Raw genomic sequence first — 13,162 nt, 5'->3', positions numbered from 1 at the left:
TTGAGCCACAGGGCCAGCGGGCAGGGTAAGGAGGGCGGGTCTGCTGGTCCCTCTGCATCCCAGCCCAGGCTGCAGGCCTCCCAGGACAGAAAGGAGTGCCCCTCAGGAAGGGCCGGGCACCCTGCCCGTGCCTGGGATAGGCCTGCGGGCGGGCCCACCTCCTGCAGGAAATCCCACCCCTCCAGCACCGCCACTGCTGTCGCTTAAGGTGGACCAGCAGCCTCGCAGTGCTGGGCCGCGCGTGGGCGGACCACAGCCTCCACAGTGAGGACCGGTCCCTGGGTCCTCTGTTCTGAAACCAAGACCCATCTGCCCCCTCCCCAGGTCAGAATCCATGTGGGGCCCTCGCCCTCCCTGGCCCTGGGCATCTGCTTCTCTACAGCCAGAACCCCGCGCAGGCCAGCGGCCACCTCCTCAGGCCACCTCCTTGGGCCACGCTGCACAGGCCCTGGGACTCCTCAGACTGGAAGACCCCACCTCGTCTTAAGGTCCTAGCCCAGCAGGCAGGGCCGTGAGCTGTTAGAAAGGAACCTGGGCTTGGGGGCCAGAACAGAGGCATTAATGCAGCTGCTGGACAGCAGAGGTGGTAATGGGCTTCCTCCCACCACCCCAGTTACAGCCTCTGCCCTTCGGGGAGCCCACCCACCCCAGGAGGCCCGGGGCCCAGAGGTGAGCGGAGAGCAGACACCTCCTTGCTCTGCCCGGGCTGCCTCAGCCTCTGGTGGCCTCAGGGCCTGAGGACACACTGTAGCCCTCCGCCACCCCCTGGGCCTGGCCCTGGCTCCAGCTCTTCTGTGGCCCAGCACACGGAGGCCCCCAGAGGGCCTCCAGGTCTGTGCGGGGTGAGAGCTGTGCAGTAAGCACCTGTCGCTGGGCGTGGGCAGGAAGGGCATGTGTCCCCCTTGAAGAGGTCCCTGCCGACTGCCTGGGCAGAGGGGTCCCGGGTGGGGCGGACCCAGTGAGGCCATGGCCCAGGTGTCCTCTCCTGAGCACAGCAGAGTGCCTGAGCTGCAGCCCAAGGGACTGACCTGGAACAGAGTGGCCATTTCGCGCCCCACCCCCACCCCATCACACACCCCATCACACACCCCCTCGCCTCAGGGAGTCCACCTGGACATACACTGGCTGGGGGCTCAAAGGAGCCCCCACAGTGTCCCCGATCGTCCTGGCTGCCACACCTTGCAGTGCAGCCTGGTCACAGCATGGCTGTGCCCCAGCCACCCTGAGGGGCCGCCCCGCTCAGGGTTCCCCCTTGGAGACACATCTCCTCACCCAAGAGGAGGGAAGTCAGCCTGGCGTTTTACAGCAAGTGGAATTCACCATGTACTACAGCCCAAAGCAGAGACGTTCCACGTCCCTTCTGTGCTGGCAGGGGTGTCTGACCACCCTTCCCTGGAGGACCACGGCCCAGCAGCAGCCTTTCCGGTCAATGCATCGTGACCTCCACCAGCATCACGACTGAAATGGGGAGGTGCAAAAGCTTCCATGTCCCTCCCTGGGCCTCCCTGGGAGGCAAGGACCACCACAGGTGCCTGGCAAGCAAGCGAGGGCTTGGGATGCCAGCACGTGACCAAGGCCAGCGAGGTCTTCAGTTTGGCTTCCTTTGGAGGTGCCTCCACCAGAGGTGCCAAGGAAGTGAGGTTTAAATGGGACACAGGACACAGGGAAGACAGGCCAGGGCTAGGCCATGATGGAAGCCTCTGATAGGTGCTCCAGGGTCGGCTCCTGCCAGGCTCCTTCCCCTCCCCTGTGGGAGCTCCTCCGAGCCCGGGTGGTCTCCCGGGACACAGGCCATTAGACCGTGTGCTTGGAGAACCTCTCTGCTGCTTAGGCCTACCTGCCTTACAGGACAAACTCCAAATGGCACTAACCCGCTTGCAGCCCTGAAGTCCTCCCTTACTGAAAGCTCCTGCAGATGTCCCCAGCCTCCACCCAGACGGAGGGCCAGGAGCACGTATACAGGTCTTCTCCGAGGATGGCTGTGGGGCTGAGCCCCGCCTGCACCCAGCACCAGGCCAGATGTGCGAGCTGTGGATGGGTGGCTCTGCCAGGACTGAGGGCCAACGAAAGATGCCCAGCCGAAGGCAGGGGACCCACTAGGTCTCTTTGTGCCGCAGTCAAGGGGACCTGGTGGGCTTCCTCTCTCCCCCAAAGGCCAGGAAAAAACCTCCCTGCTCCTGGCCATGGGGCAAAGCAGGGCTGTTTAGGTCTCCAGGACAGCACTGGCTTCCCCAGACCACCTGCCCCACCAGCACCAGCTCAGACGCACCGCGGCCCAAAGGCCACACAGCAGAGTGTGTGTGACAGCCAACGGGGCAGGAACCCACTGTCCCAGGATGGGGCCGACGCACACATGGTCCTGCCTCCATGCAAGTTTCAAACGTGTTGTTTATTTGCTATTTTGATGACTATAAATAAGTGTTTCCACTATGGAAAAGAAAGTTAGCACAGTACATTCTCACGACTGGGTAATGGATTTTCTGAAGTCGTCTTCATTACGGCAAAAACTTAGAAAAAAACAACCTGAATGTTGGAAGTCAGTTCTTTATATAAAGTCCCTTGTAAAAACAAAACAGAATAAAAACAAACCAAAAAGAAGGGTGCAGGGCAAAATTTAAAAAAAGAAAAAGGGAAAAGACAGGGAGAAAGAACACAACGGGAGCCGACTCATTGCTCCTCCTCAGCCACCTCCTTGGTCTCGTTCTCAGGCTCCTTGCCCTCCTTCACCGAAAGAGCTTCTAGCTTCTCAGCTACTTTCTCGGCACTATCATTTTTGCCAGATCCTGCCAAGACACAGGAACGCAGTAAGAAAGAATCACCGCTCTGCCCAGCCCCGTGGCAGCGGACAGACCACTTCCCTGTGTGCCTCCAGGTAAACACGTGCTCACGCCTGGGACCCCACTCAGGATGCTTGGCGACCAGCATGGGGCCCTGAGTAAGCAGGTGACCACGAGGACCTCTCCAAGCCCCTGCAGCCCCTGGGAGACTCCAGGAGACGTCGTGACTTGACTGCTAGGCCAGGCCAGAAAGCACGTGCACGGGGCCCCAGTGGCTGGCTTGCCCCTCAGAAAGCACCCGTGTACCGGGGTGGCTGCATTGCCCTTAACAGGTCAAAGTGGTCACAACCTCCCGGAATGCTGCTGTGGCAGACAGAAAAAGCACCCGCCTGGGGCTGCAGTCAGGTGCAGAGTGAGTCTGCAGAGCCCCCCCGGGCGCCCGCCACCCCATGGGCATCTGGCACCTTTCTTTTCTCTCTCTTCAATCTCTTTCCTGCATTCTTCAAACTTCGTTTTGAATTTCTGTGCATCTGCAGAGGTGAGAAAAGATACCCCCTTAAGGTCCCTGAGCAGTGAGGAGTACGTGTCCTGGTGGGTCTGAAACTCCAAGATTCATAAGGCCTATCCCAGGCTGCCCCAACCCTCCACCTCCCTGCCTGACTTGGCACCCATCTGGGCAGGGCAGGGTAGCCTTGCTCCTGCCAGGCGCTCTGCTCTCTGCTCCTGCAGGCCCCATTCCCAGAGGAGAGGCGAGGTCCACTCAGCACTGGATGTTCAGTTACTGGGGTGCTGAGCCCCAGCACCCAACCAACCCCCCAGGGCCCACTGGGTGCTGCTTTTGACAACCCGAGCTGGAAAGATGTGCCAGCAGGGGAGAGGTCTGCCTGGGCACTGCCCTTGCTGGCACTCAGGCCATGGTGAGAGAACAGGTCGGCCCTGGGCAGACTGCCAGCACAGGCCCCTGTGAACTCAGCAAAGGAACCACACTGTCATGGACTCAAGAGTCTGGGCAAGACCTCGAGGGCACCGAGATCCCTTCCCCGAGGGCCCATCAGGCAGGGCAGGAACAGTCCCCACCACACGCTTCCCAGCTGCCATCAACTCTCCCAGGAAAGCAACAGCACTGGCGTCTGCAACCAAACCGCTACACCGTTAAGAAGCAGCGGCAGGCTGGCCCAGGCCTGCTTACTCTCGGCGTTAAGGAAGCGGATGGCCAGCAACTCCTGCTTGGGGCACTCGTCGGCGAAGTCTGCGTGGGTATTCCAGACCCAGGCACGGTCACTGCCTGCGTTCGGCTTCAGCTCCATCATTGGCGTGACTGGAGAGAGAAGCCCCATGAGGATGGTGCAGCTGTCAAGCTGGCCCACCCACCCTGACCCCTGAAGGCCCGAATTGGGGCAAAACAGGCCTGGTTTGGGGTTTGCCAACCAGGTTCAGACAAAGTCCTGTGGGGTCTGGATTTTACCCAAACCTCTGAAAACATCTTATGTTCACTTAAAACCAGGACCGCCCTGAATCTGGGAACAGGGTGGCCCATTCCCTGACCACGAGGACACCTCAGCGAGGGTTTCCAATCCCAACTCAGCCAAGGCCTCCAATGCCACCATGGTTGCTCACACCCAGCCCCACGGCCCTGCCCCTGTCTGAGCAGCCCCCAGACCCAGCGCAGACATAGGCCACAAGGCCTGGTGCGCCCAGCCCTTCCAGTGAAGGGCACCCACCACGTGGCTGTGTCCATGCTTGGCCACTCCATCTGGGACCTGGCCCACAGAAAGTGGGGAGCGGCAGAGGAGCAGAAGCCAGGAAGTGGAGTGATCACCCAGGAAGGCCATGGTCAGACCAGGGCAACCACTCTCAGCCTTGCACTGTCCAGGGACACCACGGGGAACGAGGCCACCAGAAGTGGACACTGAGGGCCTCGTGACCTGCTCGTATGTCACAGAAGGTTGAGCCACGGCCGGGAATAAGCACAGCTGTCCATCTTCTCAGACCTCGCACAGACTCAAGGGGGACGAGCTCCCCAAGAAACAGGAGCACCCCAGAGCCACGCTCACCCCACGGCCCTGGCAGAAGCCTCCTGAGATACAGGACATGCCCAGCCCCAGGAATACGTCACATTCTAAACCGAGAACGTCATCCCAGCCCACAGACACCCAGTGATCCTGCATTCCTACAGGGCACCAGGCCTGGGACCCACCTGCAGCTCACAGCAAACAACCCAGTGACTGGCCTGGCTTTGGGAAAAGCAGGGAGTCAGGGAAAACCCCCGGGGAAACACCTCAAATTGGGTTGGAAGACAAGGACCAGGCCAGAGCCGATGGCCTGGGCAGGGTGGGAGGACCATGGGGCAGGGACATGGAGTCTGGCCCGTGAAGGCCAGGGGGACTGTGGCGCCAGGAGGGCCCTCCCTGCTCATCTGGCCACATCACCCTCCAGGGCTGCTCCCTCTGGTTCTTGCCAGGGTCACCTGTGTGCCCAGAGGAGGGGCCCTGCCCCACCGGACACTTTTGCTTCCAGACACACACTCGCGGCTCCAGAGCAGCCCAATAACCAAGGGACTGAAATGGGGGGAATCTTACTGTCACCCCTTCGCCAGCCAAGCTGCAGGTGGCTTTCCCTGGACGCCCCACACTGTGCCCGGGGCCACCTACTGTAGTGGTTGGCGCAGATCTTGAGGGTCTTGTCCCTGCGCATGAGGAGGCGGATGGTCCCCTTCTCCTTGTGCTTCAGCAGTTTGACGTCCCCGGTGCCCCGCTCCTTCCACTCCGGGAGGTCGTTCTCTGAAGCGAACCGGAACAGCTTGGCCCGCCTTTGAGGAAAGCCATTGAGCGAGGGGTTAGGCAAGCACGGAAGGGGACAAATGAGCCTGCGCCCGTGGCATCACGAGACACCCTTGCCTTTCTTTTTACTCCCAGAACCACAAGTCAAGATGTCAACAAAAGAGTGAGGCGGCTCAACAAACTCCAGGTTTTTACTTCACAATAAAAAAAGAAAAAAAATTCCTAGAAGTTGCAACGTATTCCAACAGGAAGTCCTGACCTCTCAGAGAGCCCACCACGTCCTGGGCAAGGCTGCAATCATGGGACGGGGGGCTCCCTGGCGTCCCCGGCGCCACAAGGGCAGCACGGAAGTAGGCAGGAGCCGAGGAGCCTTCCCTCTGCTGGGAAGACGGGACTGCAGGCCTCTGCTCAGGCCGCCAGGCTCTGGCCCAACAGCCTGCCTTCCTGTCCAGAGCAGCCCTGCCCTTTGCTTCCCCACAGGACCCCAGCTCAGCCGGTCCCTTTCCTGTGGAAGACTCTGCTCTCCGAACTCAACTCTGTCAAGGGAGATGCATCCTCAGGAAGAAGCCCCAGGCCCATCATGACGGCCCCACCCCCCTCAGGATGCCAGGAAGTGCAGCAACATTTCTATGCAGATCAGAGACCCAGAAAACCAGTGTCTTTATGGAGCCGCCCAGCACCCTCTGAGACTCAAGGGGTGCAGACAGCTTCTCCTTCCCCAGGCCCTTGGAAGTGGTGGGGAGGGGCTGGTCTCTCCAGCCTCCCTGCCTTAGAGGAAGGAGTCGCAGTGCTGGGATCCCCTCTGCTTCCCTCCCCTGACCCACAGCAAAGCACTCAAACCATAACCTGGCATCTTGGACAGAATTTGAATGGGTGGAGAGTCTGCTTCCCCCTGATTTCCACTAACTTGTAGCTACATTAGCGTCTCCTGCGATCCTGCGTGTCCGCGCGGTGCCGTCACTTTGTTGCACACATCTGGATGCACGGCTTCTGTGACCACTGCTTCAAAGTGACACGGCCACCGTAGCTTCTTGTTGAAAGCACCAAGAATCACGTATGATTTTTAAAGAGTAACTTTAATGACTATAGCACCGCCCACTCTCATTTGTAATTCCAGGCATTGTTTTGTATACTAAAAGTATTGAATTGGAAATTCATAAACTTCAAAATACCCCCACATTTAAGGAAAAAAGATAATAGCAAAGACCCAATGCTCAACCAGTGGCAGGGGTCTGAGAGAGTCTTAGAGGCAAGGGTGGCAAGGACAGGGGTCTTGGGGAGATGTCCCTTGTGGACAGAGCAGTGGTAACATGACACCTGGGAGTGCCCATGCCCTCCCCAGGACTGGCCTCAGGGCAGCAGGGACACCCAGGACCTAGGAATAAGTTGATTCTAACAACAGCCTTGATTTCCACATGGGAGTAGCCATCACAAAACTCTCCGTGTGGTTAAAGGTCAAGTCAAGATCCTGACACCCGTAAAAACCAGTTACTATCTTATACTAAAAATGCCTACTTCTGAAAAGACACCAACTTACTTACATTTTAAAAAGCTCCTCTTCATCTTCTTCCAGCGTTTTAATTTCTTGCTCAGGAAGAGAAACTATTGGTTCAAACTGGGGGTCATGGTTGGACTCGTCGGCATTCTCGGTGGAGGTGTCGTGGTCCTCGTGCGTGTCCTGTGGAGGAGGGTGGAGATGTGACCCTACTGGCCATGCCAGAGCTCACCAGTGGCCACAGCCATCATCCCCACTAGTGAAGGGCCTCACCACAAAGCAAGGGATTAAAAAAGCCTTTCAACCCAAAGCTTTTCTCTGGGATCTGCAGTGAGACACCGGACTCCGACACCCTCCCCCAGATGCAACAACCACACCTGCACAGACTGACTGGTCTCCCTAAACCCTGAAACTCCCAGTGCCGGGGAGAAACTGCCCCAGGCTCCTCATCTGCAAGATGCAGATGCTGGTACTGCCACGCACAGACTAAGGACACGATGATGGAGAAAAGAGGGCCTAGAAAGAAACACTACCGTTAAAACAAAGCAACCCTTTGAGTTTTTACTGGTTGAGAAAAATCTGTGTTCTTGCTTAAGAGGAAAAAAAGTTGTGATGGATCTGCTAGCGTTTATACAGGACTCACATTTCTGCCGGCAGTTATACCTAGGTTGGGAAAATTACGTTTAAAATTCAAAAGAATTCACATAAGAGCTACAGAATTCTAATCCAGTACAAAGAACTAACTGTAGAGCACAAAGGATCATGTTTTAGATTGTCTCACGGAGCACGTGGCTTGGCAATCCATAACTCCGGAGGATAAGACACCCAGACTTAGCTCCCGGGCTCTGCCCAGAAACGCAGGCCTTCGCCGACTCCTCGGCCAGATCGCACCGGGCCGCACGGCCACCCCCGGGCCCCCGCCGCCACAGGCCACCCGCCGGGCCGCGCGGGAGCGGAGACCGGTGGCGGCTCGGGGACCAGCACCGGATGAATGGGGCTTTGCGCGGGCCGCGGGCGGGCGGGGGCCGTCTCGGTGCGGGGCCCTCGGGGATCGAGCGGGAGGCCTGCGCCTGCCCGCGGCCCGGCGGCCAGGAGTGAGAGCGAGGCCCGGCCGCCCCAAGGTCACGCGGCCCCGCGCCTGAGCCCGCTGGCCGGCGGGGGTTGGCGGCGGCACGGGCCTCCCACGTGGCCGCCGGCAGCGGCCCCGGCCCGCCCGGCCCCCGGCCCAGCCCGCCCAGCCCGGCCCACCTTGGCGGCCGCCATGGGCGCGGCGGCGACGGCGGCTCGGCTGGCTCGGTCGTCGCGGGCTCCGCGGCCTCTCGGCGACTGGTCGCAGCTCCTTCCTCCGCGTCTGGCGCCGGCACCTCCCGCCCGCCCTCTCTTCCCTCCGCCCCGCGACCCGAACCCCGACCCCTGACCCCGGCGGCGGGAAACGCGCCGCGATTCAAAACCAGCGCAGCTTTATTGGCTCAGGCGGCGGACACTCTCATTGTCCAGCCCGCCCCGCGCTTCCCGCCAAAACGCCCGCAGCGCATGCCCGGCCCGCCCGGAGGCCGGGGAGCGCGCACTCCCGGCGGCCCTCGCGCGCACTTCCGTCCGCGGCCGCGCGCGCCCCTAGAGCTTGCGGACAGTGCTGGGGGTCCTAGCGGCGCGTGGCGATGACGTCACCGGAAGCGGGGACGATAGAGACGCGCCGCCTCAGCTGCGCGCGCCGGCTGACGAGAGAGCGGCAGGCGAGGAGAGCGGCGGGCGCGGGACCCTGCCTGGCTGGCTACGCAGCCCGTGCCCGGGACCCGGACCTGAGCGCAGAGGGTACGAGTCCCGCCCCTGCCTGGGCCGGAGCAGGGCCGGCCTCGCCGAGTCGCAGCCGCTCTCCGCTCGCCGCCCGTGTGCCAGGCCCCGGGCGAGGCGGCGGACGGAGCGGACGATGGGTGACGAGCTCGACGGCGAAGTACGGTGAAGGGAGACCCTGGCGGAGCCGGGGGCGGGTGGTGACATGGGACGGGGAGGGAGAGGCTCGGAGCGCGCGGGCCCCAGCCAGCCCGCCTGTCTGCTGTCTCCACGCAGGGCCGGGCGTGCGTGGGGGGCCCCGTCCAGGACGGCCCCAGCGCGCCGGGCAGCCCCGCTGCCCCGGGCCCCCATCAGGGGGAGGAGCAGGCCACGGGGGCCGGGGCCGCGGGACCGGGTGCTCAGCCGGGGCCCTACGGCTACATCCGGGCTGGCCTGTTCACCTCGGAGATCTTCAAGCTGGAGCTTCAGAACGTGCCGCGCCACGCCAGCTTTAGCGACGTCCGGCGCTTCCTGGGCCGCTTCGGGCTGCAGCCCCACAAGACGAAGCTGTTCGGGCAGCCTCCCTGCGCCTTCGTGACCTTTCGCAGCGCCGCCGAGCGCGACAAAGCCCTGTGTGTGCTGCACGGCGCCCTGTGGAAGGGCCGGCCGCTCAGCGTGCGCCTCGCCAGGCCCAAGGCTGACCCCTTGGCCCGGAAGAGGCAGCGGGAGGACCAAGGGGAGCCGCCTACCACCCCCGCCACGTGCATTGCTGATGTGGTGACCCCTCTTTGGACGATGCCCTACGCGGAGCAGCTTGAACGGAAGCGGTTGGAGTGTGAGCAGGTGCTGCAGAAGCTTGCCAAGTGAGTGTGGGTGCAGGCACTCCTGGGCAGAGCGCCCATCGGCGGCTCCCTGTGCGCTCAGCCTGCTCAGATACCCCTTTGGGGAGCCAACCAGTAAAAACTCCGTGTTACCGGTCGGGACAGTGAGGTCCCAAAAAGGGGCCCAGGTGCTTGGGCAATTGGAGCCTGACCTCTGCCCCTCCTTTGCCCCGCAGGGAAATCGGGAGCACCAACCGCGCCCTGCTCCCTTGGCTGCTTTTACAGAGGTACAAACACAACAAGGCCTGCTGCCCACTGGAGGGGGTCCGGCCATCACCTCAGCAGGTCAGGGCCTCTGCTCTCACAGAAGCTTCTCCTTCCTGGCTCTTCCATCTCTCTTTCTGCTGTGCTTCTGCTTATGGTTGTCATCAAGTGCTTGTTAGTTGTCAGCTTTTTGCCCTGGGCTGCCAGGGCCTGCGGGGGAACCAGGGCCTTGGTCATTGCTGTCTTTTGCTGTGCACCTTCCGTGCACGAGTGCTGGACCGCTGGGGTAAGGGTGGGCATCTCTGTTTCCTTCTCTCCTTGCAGACCGAGTATCGGAACAAATGTGAGTTTCTTGTTGGTGTTGGGGTGGATGGGGAAGACAACACAGTCGGCTGCCGGCTTGGCAAGTACAAGGGCGGGACGTGTGCTGTGGCAGCCCCCTTCGACACCGTGCATATCCCTGGGGCCACCAAGCAGGTGGTGAAGGCTTTCCAGGAGTTCATCCGGTGAGGACACGTGGCTGGGCTGGTGGCTTCGGGACATCCCGAGGCAGTCTGGGAGCAGAAGACTTGGGTCCTATCTGGGGGGTCTGGTGGGTGTGGCTGGAGGAGAGAGCAGGGATGCTGCTCACCCTATCTTGGTCGGCAGATGTCAGGGACTCAGGGCCATCTGTGGCTCCCACAGGTCCACTCCCTACTCGGCGTATGACCCGGAGACATACTCGGGTCACTGGAAGCAGCTGACCGTGCGCATCAGCCGCCGTGGCCAAGCCATGGCCATTGCCTACTTCCACCCGCAGGTCTCAAGCGGGTGGCTTGCTGGGGGAGGGGTGTCTGGGCCAGAGCAGACTTCGACACAGTCTCATGGGCTTTTTCTACTGCCTGCTCCAGAATCTGAGCCTTGAGGAGCTGGAGGGGCTGAAGGCTTCTTTGGCACAGCACTTCATGGAGGGGTCAGGCAAGACCAGCGGGGTGACTTGCCTCTACTTCGTGGAGGAGGGACAGCGGTAGGTAGTCCAGGTGGGGCTGGGCGGGTTTCTCCGAGGACTGGTGACACCAATAGACCCACCTTCCCGCCCACAGAAAGACCCCCAGCCAAGAGGGCCTGCCTCTGGAGCACGTGGCCGGGGACGAGTGCATCCGCGAGGACCTGCTGGGGCTGACCTTCCGGATTTCCCCTCACGCCTTCTTCCAGGTGACCAGATCCCTGGGCTCCGGGCTGGTGCAGCAGAGAGGGGAGAGCATCCAGGCAGGGAGCTGCCAGGGCTGTGAGGTCGGCCACCTGGAAGAAGGGCTACTAACCGTGGCCACTCGCTAGACCCTGGTGACCACCCTGTGGGAGGGTGGCTTGTGGGCACGACACCAGGCTTTGGCACTGGTGGGGTCTGGTATCAGCTGCTGCAGGGGTCCCATGGGTCCAGCTTTCGAGGAGGTGGGAGGGGGGTAGCATTGAGTTGCTTTCTTGGGCCGGGAGACAGGGTGTGGACGGAGGGGCCCTGGGGCCCTCAGGCAGTTAGAGGTGGAGAAGGGAGTCGGGGGGGGGGGGCAACCAAGAGCACAAGCGCCTGGGGATGCAGACACTGGGGGGCTGGTGGGCAGCGGATAGGCTGCTCTGATGTGTAACCCACGCCCAGGTGAACACCCCCGCAGCTGAGGTGCTCTACACGCTCATCCAGGACTGGGCCCAGCTGGACGCAGGGAGCACAGTGCTGGACGTGTGCTGCGGCACCGGCACCATCGGCCTGGCTCTGGCCCGGGTGAGCCCTCCTACCCCGGTCAAGAGCATGCTCTCCCCCACCCCACCCTTGTGTCATCACCCGTCCTGTCTGTCATGACTCCCCTAAGATAACCTCAGACTGTTCCAGGTCCTCTTCCGCTGCCCCCCAGAAGATCCAGGGGTGGGGAGGGGTGCCATCAGTCTGCCCTGTTTTTGCTCCAGAAGGTAAAGAGAGTCGTGGGGATCGAGCTGTGCCAGGAGGCTGTGGAGGACGCCCGGGTGAATGCCCTGGACAACGGTGAGAGCCAGCGGGCCTCGCAGTGGGTGGCAGGCCCTGTGTGTCCCTCCACAGGGCACCTGGGACCCACCCAGTGGCTCCTAGGGCTCACGGGGTGGGGGCAGAAAGGGCCCCTACTGTGCGGACCTATTGTGCGCCCACGATGCCTGGGGCTGCCCCGCAGGGAAGGGTTTTCTTGAGGTGTCTTCTGGGGGCTTCTGGACATGGCCGGGCAGATCTCTGGGGGGTGTCCCGGGCCTCATGGCAGGGCTGCTGCTCTGTCACCTCCAGAGTTGAGCAACGTTGAGTTCCATTGCGGGAGGGCCGAGGACCTGGTGCCTGCACTGGTGAGCAGACTGGCATCCCAGCAGCTCATGGCCATCCTGGACCCACCCCGCGCCGGTCTACGTGAGTGGTGTCCACCTGAGGGGTGGTGTGGGGAGGCAGAGGGTGGCCCACTAGGCTGCCTGGTCTCGGGCCCCTGTCCGCTCCTTGAGGGGGAGCCATTGGGGACTCTCCCTTGAGGGGTCTGTGCCTCACCAGATTCCAAAGTGATCCTGGCTGTCCGCAGAGCTGAGAACCTCAAGCGACTCCTATATGTCTCCTGCAACCCCCGAGCAGCCATGGGCAACTTTGTGGAGTGAGTGTGGGGCATGGGTGGATGGGGCCTCACCCCAGGAGACCCTGCTGTACCCACGCAGTTGACCATGGCACTCCCTCCCATACAGCCTCTGCAGGGCCCCGTCGAACCGGGTGAAGGGCAGTCCGTTCCGGCCAGTTAAGGCTGTGGCCGTGGACCTGTTCCCGCAGACCCCACACTGTGAGATGCTCATCCTGTTTGAGAGAGTGGAGCACCCCAATGGCATGGGGGCCCTAGAGCCCCAGGATCCTCCTGTCCAGCCCCCACCAGGGCCCCCAGGTGACACCCCACCAGAAACCAGGGCCTCCCCTGCTTCTTAGTTCTCTGGGGCAGCAGAAACCAGCCTTTCCAGAACAGCACCCAGACTGCATCATGGGCAGAATCCTGGGGCTCCCCAAGTCCTTGCCCTGCCCGGCCTGGCATACTCAGGCAGTAGCCACAGAGGGTACAAAACCCCTGTCCCCGTGGGCTCCTGTGGCCTGCTCTCCCCTCACCCCCAAAATGGGCCGGAAGGGCTGGAATAAACAAGTGCTGAACTACCAATGTTTGTGATAAGAACTCAGAGCCTGGCACACAGGGACTCTCCTCTACTCTCACCACAGGTGCAACGGGGCAGGGCCAG

The 13,162-nt window shown here is 61.7% G+C and overlaps 2 protein-coding genes across 2 annotated transcripts; one reads left to right on the top strand and one right to left on the bottom strand.

Annotated features, from left to right (window-relative positions):
* Positions 1-2,528: 2,528 nt before the first annotated feature.
* RANBP1 (RAN binding protein 1) lies at positions 2,529-8,457 on the bottom strand. The gene is made up of 6 exons (XM_082667436.1): positions 8,301-8,457; positions 7,099-7,235; positions 5,429-5,586; positions 3,967-4,095; positions 3,242-3,307; positions 2,529-2,783 (listed from the first exon to the last, which is right to left on the bottom strand). Exons 1-6 carry the CDS (start codon positions 8,313-8,315, stop codon positions 2,668-2,670), a joined length of 621 nt encoding a protein of 206 aa, XP_082523562.1. The 5' UTR covers positions 8,316-8,457; the 3' UTR covers positions 2,529-2,667.
* A 298-nt stretch (positions 8,458-8,755) lies between these two features.
* TRMT2A (tRNA methyltransferase 2 homolog A) lies at positions 8,756-13,079 on the top strand. Its single transcript, XM_082667435.1, has 12 exons — positions 8,756-9,003; positions 9,120-9,685; positions 9,880-9,988; positions 10,232-10,413; positions 10,592-10,706; positions 10,798-10,913; positions 10,990-11,101; positions 11,541-11,663; positions 11,846-11,921; positions 12,192-12,308; positions 12,444-12,540; positions 12,629-13,079. Exons 1-12 carry the CDS (start codon positions 8,980-8,982, stop codon positions 12,858-12,860), a joined length of 1,869 nt encoding a protein of 622 aa, XP_082523561.1. The 5' UTR covers positions 8,756-8,979; the 3' UTR covers positions 12,861-13,079.
* The last annotated feature ends 83 nt before the right edge of the window (positions 13,080-13,162 follow it).

The sequence above is a fragment of the Grampus griseus genome (genome assembly GCF_964374135.1).
Source record: "Grampus griseus genome assembly, chromosome: 12".
In the NCBI taxonomy this organism is placed as follows: Eukaryota; Metazoa; Chordata; class Mammalia; order Artiodactyla; family Delphinidae; genus Grampus; species Grampus griseus.
The sequence above is the reverse complement of the archived record's forward strand: the minus strand, read 5'-3'. Positions and strand labels throughout refer to the sequence as shown.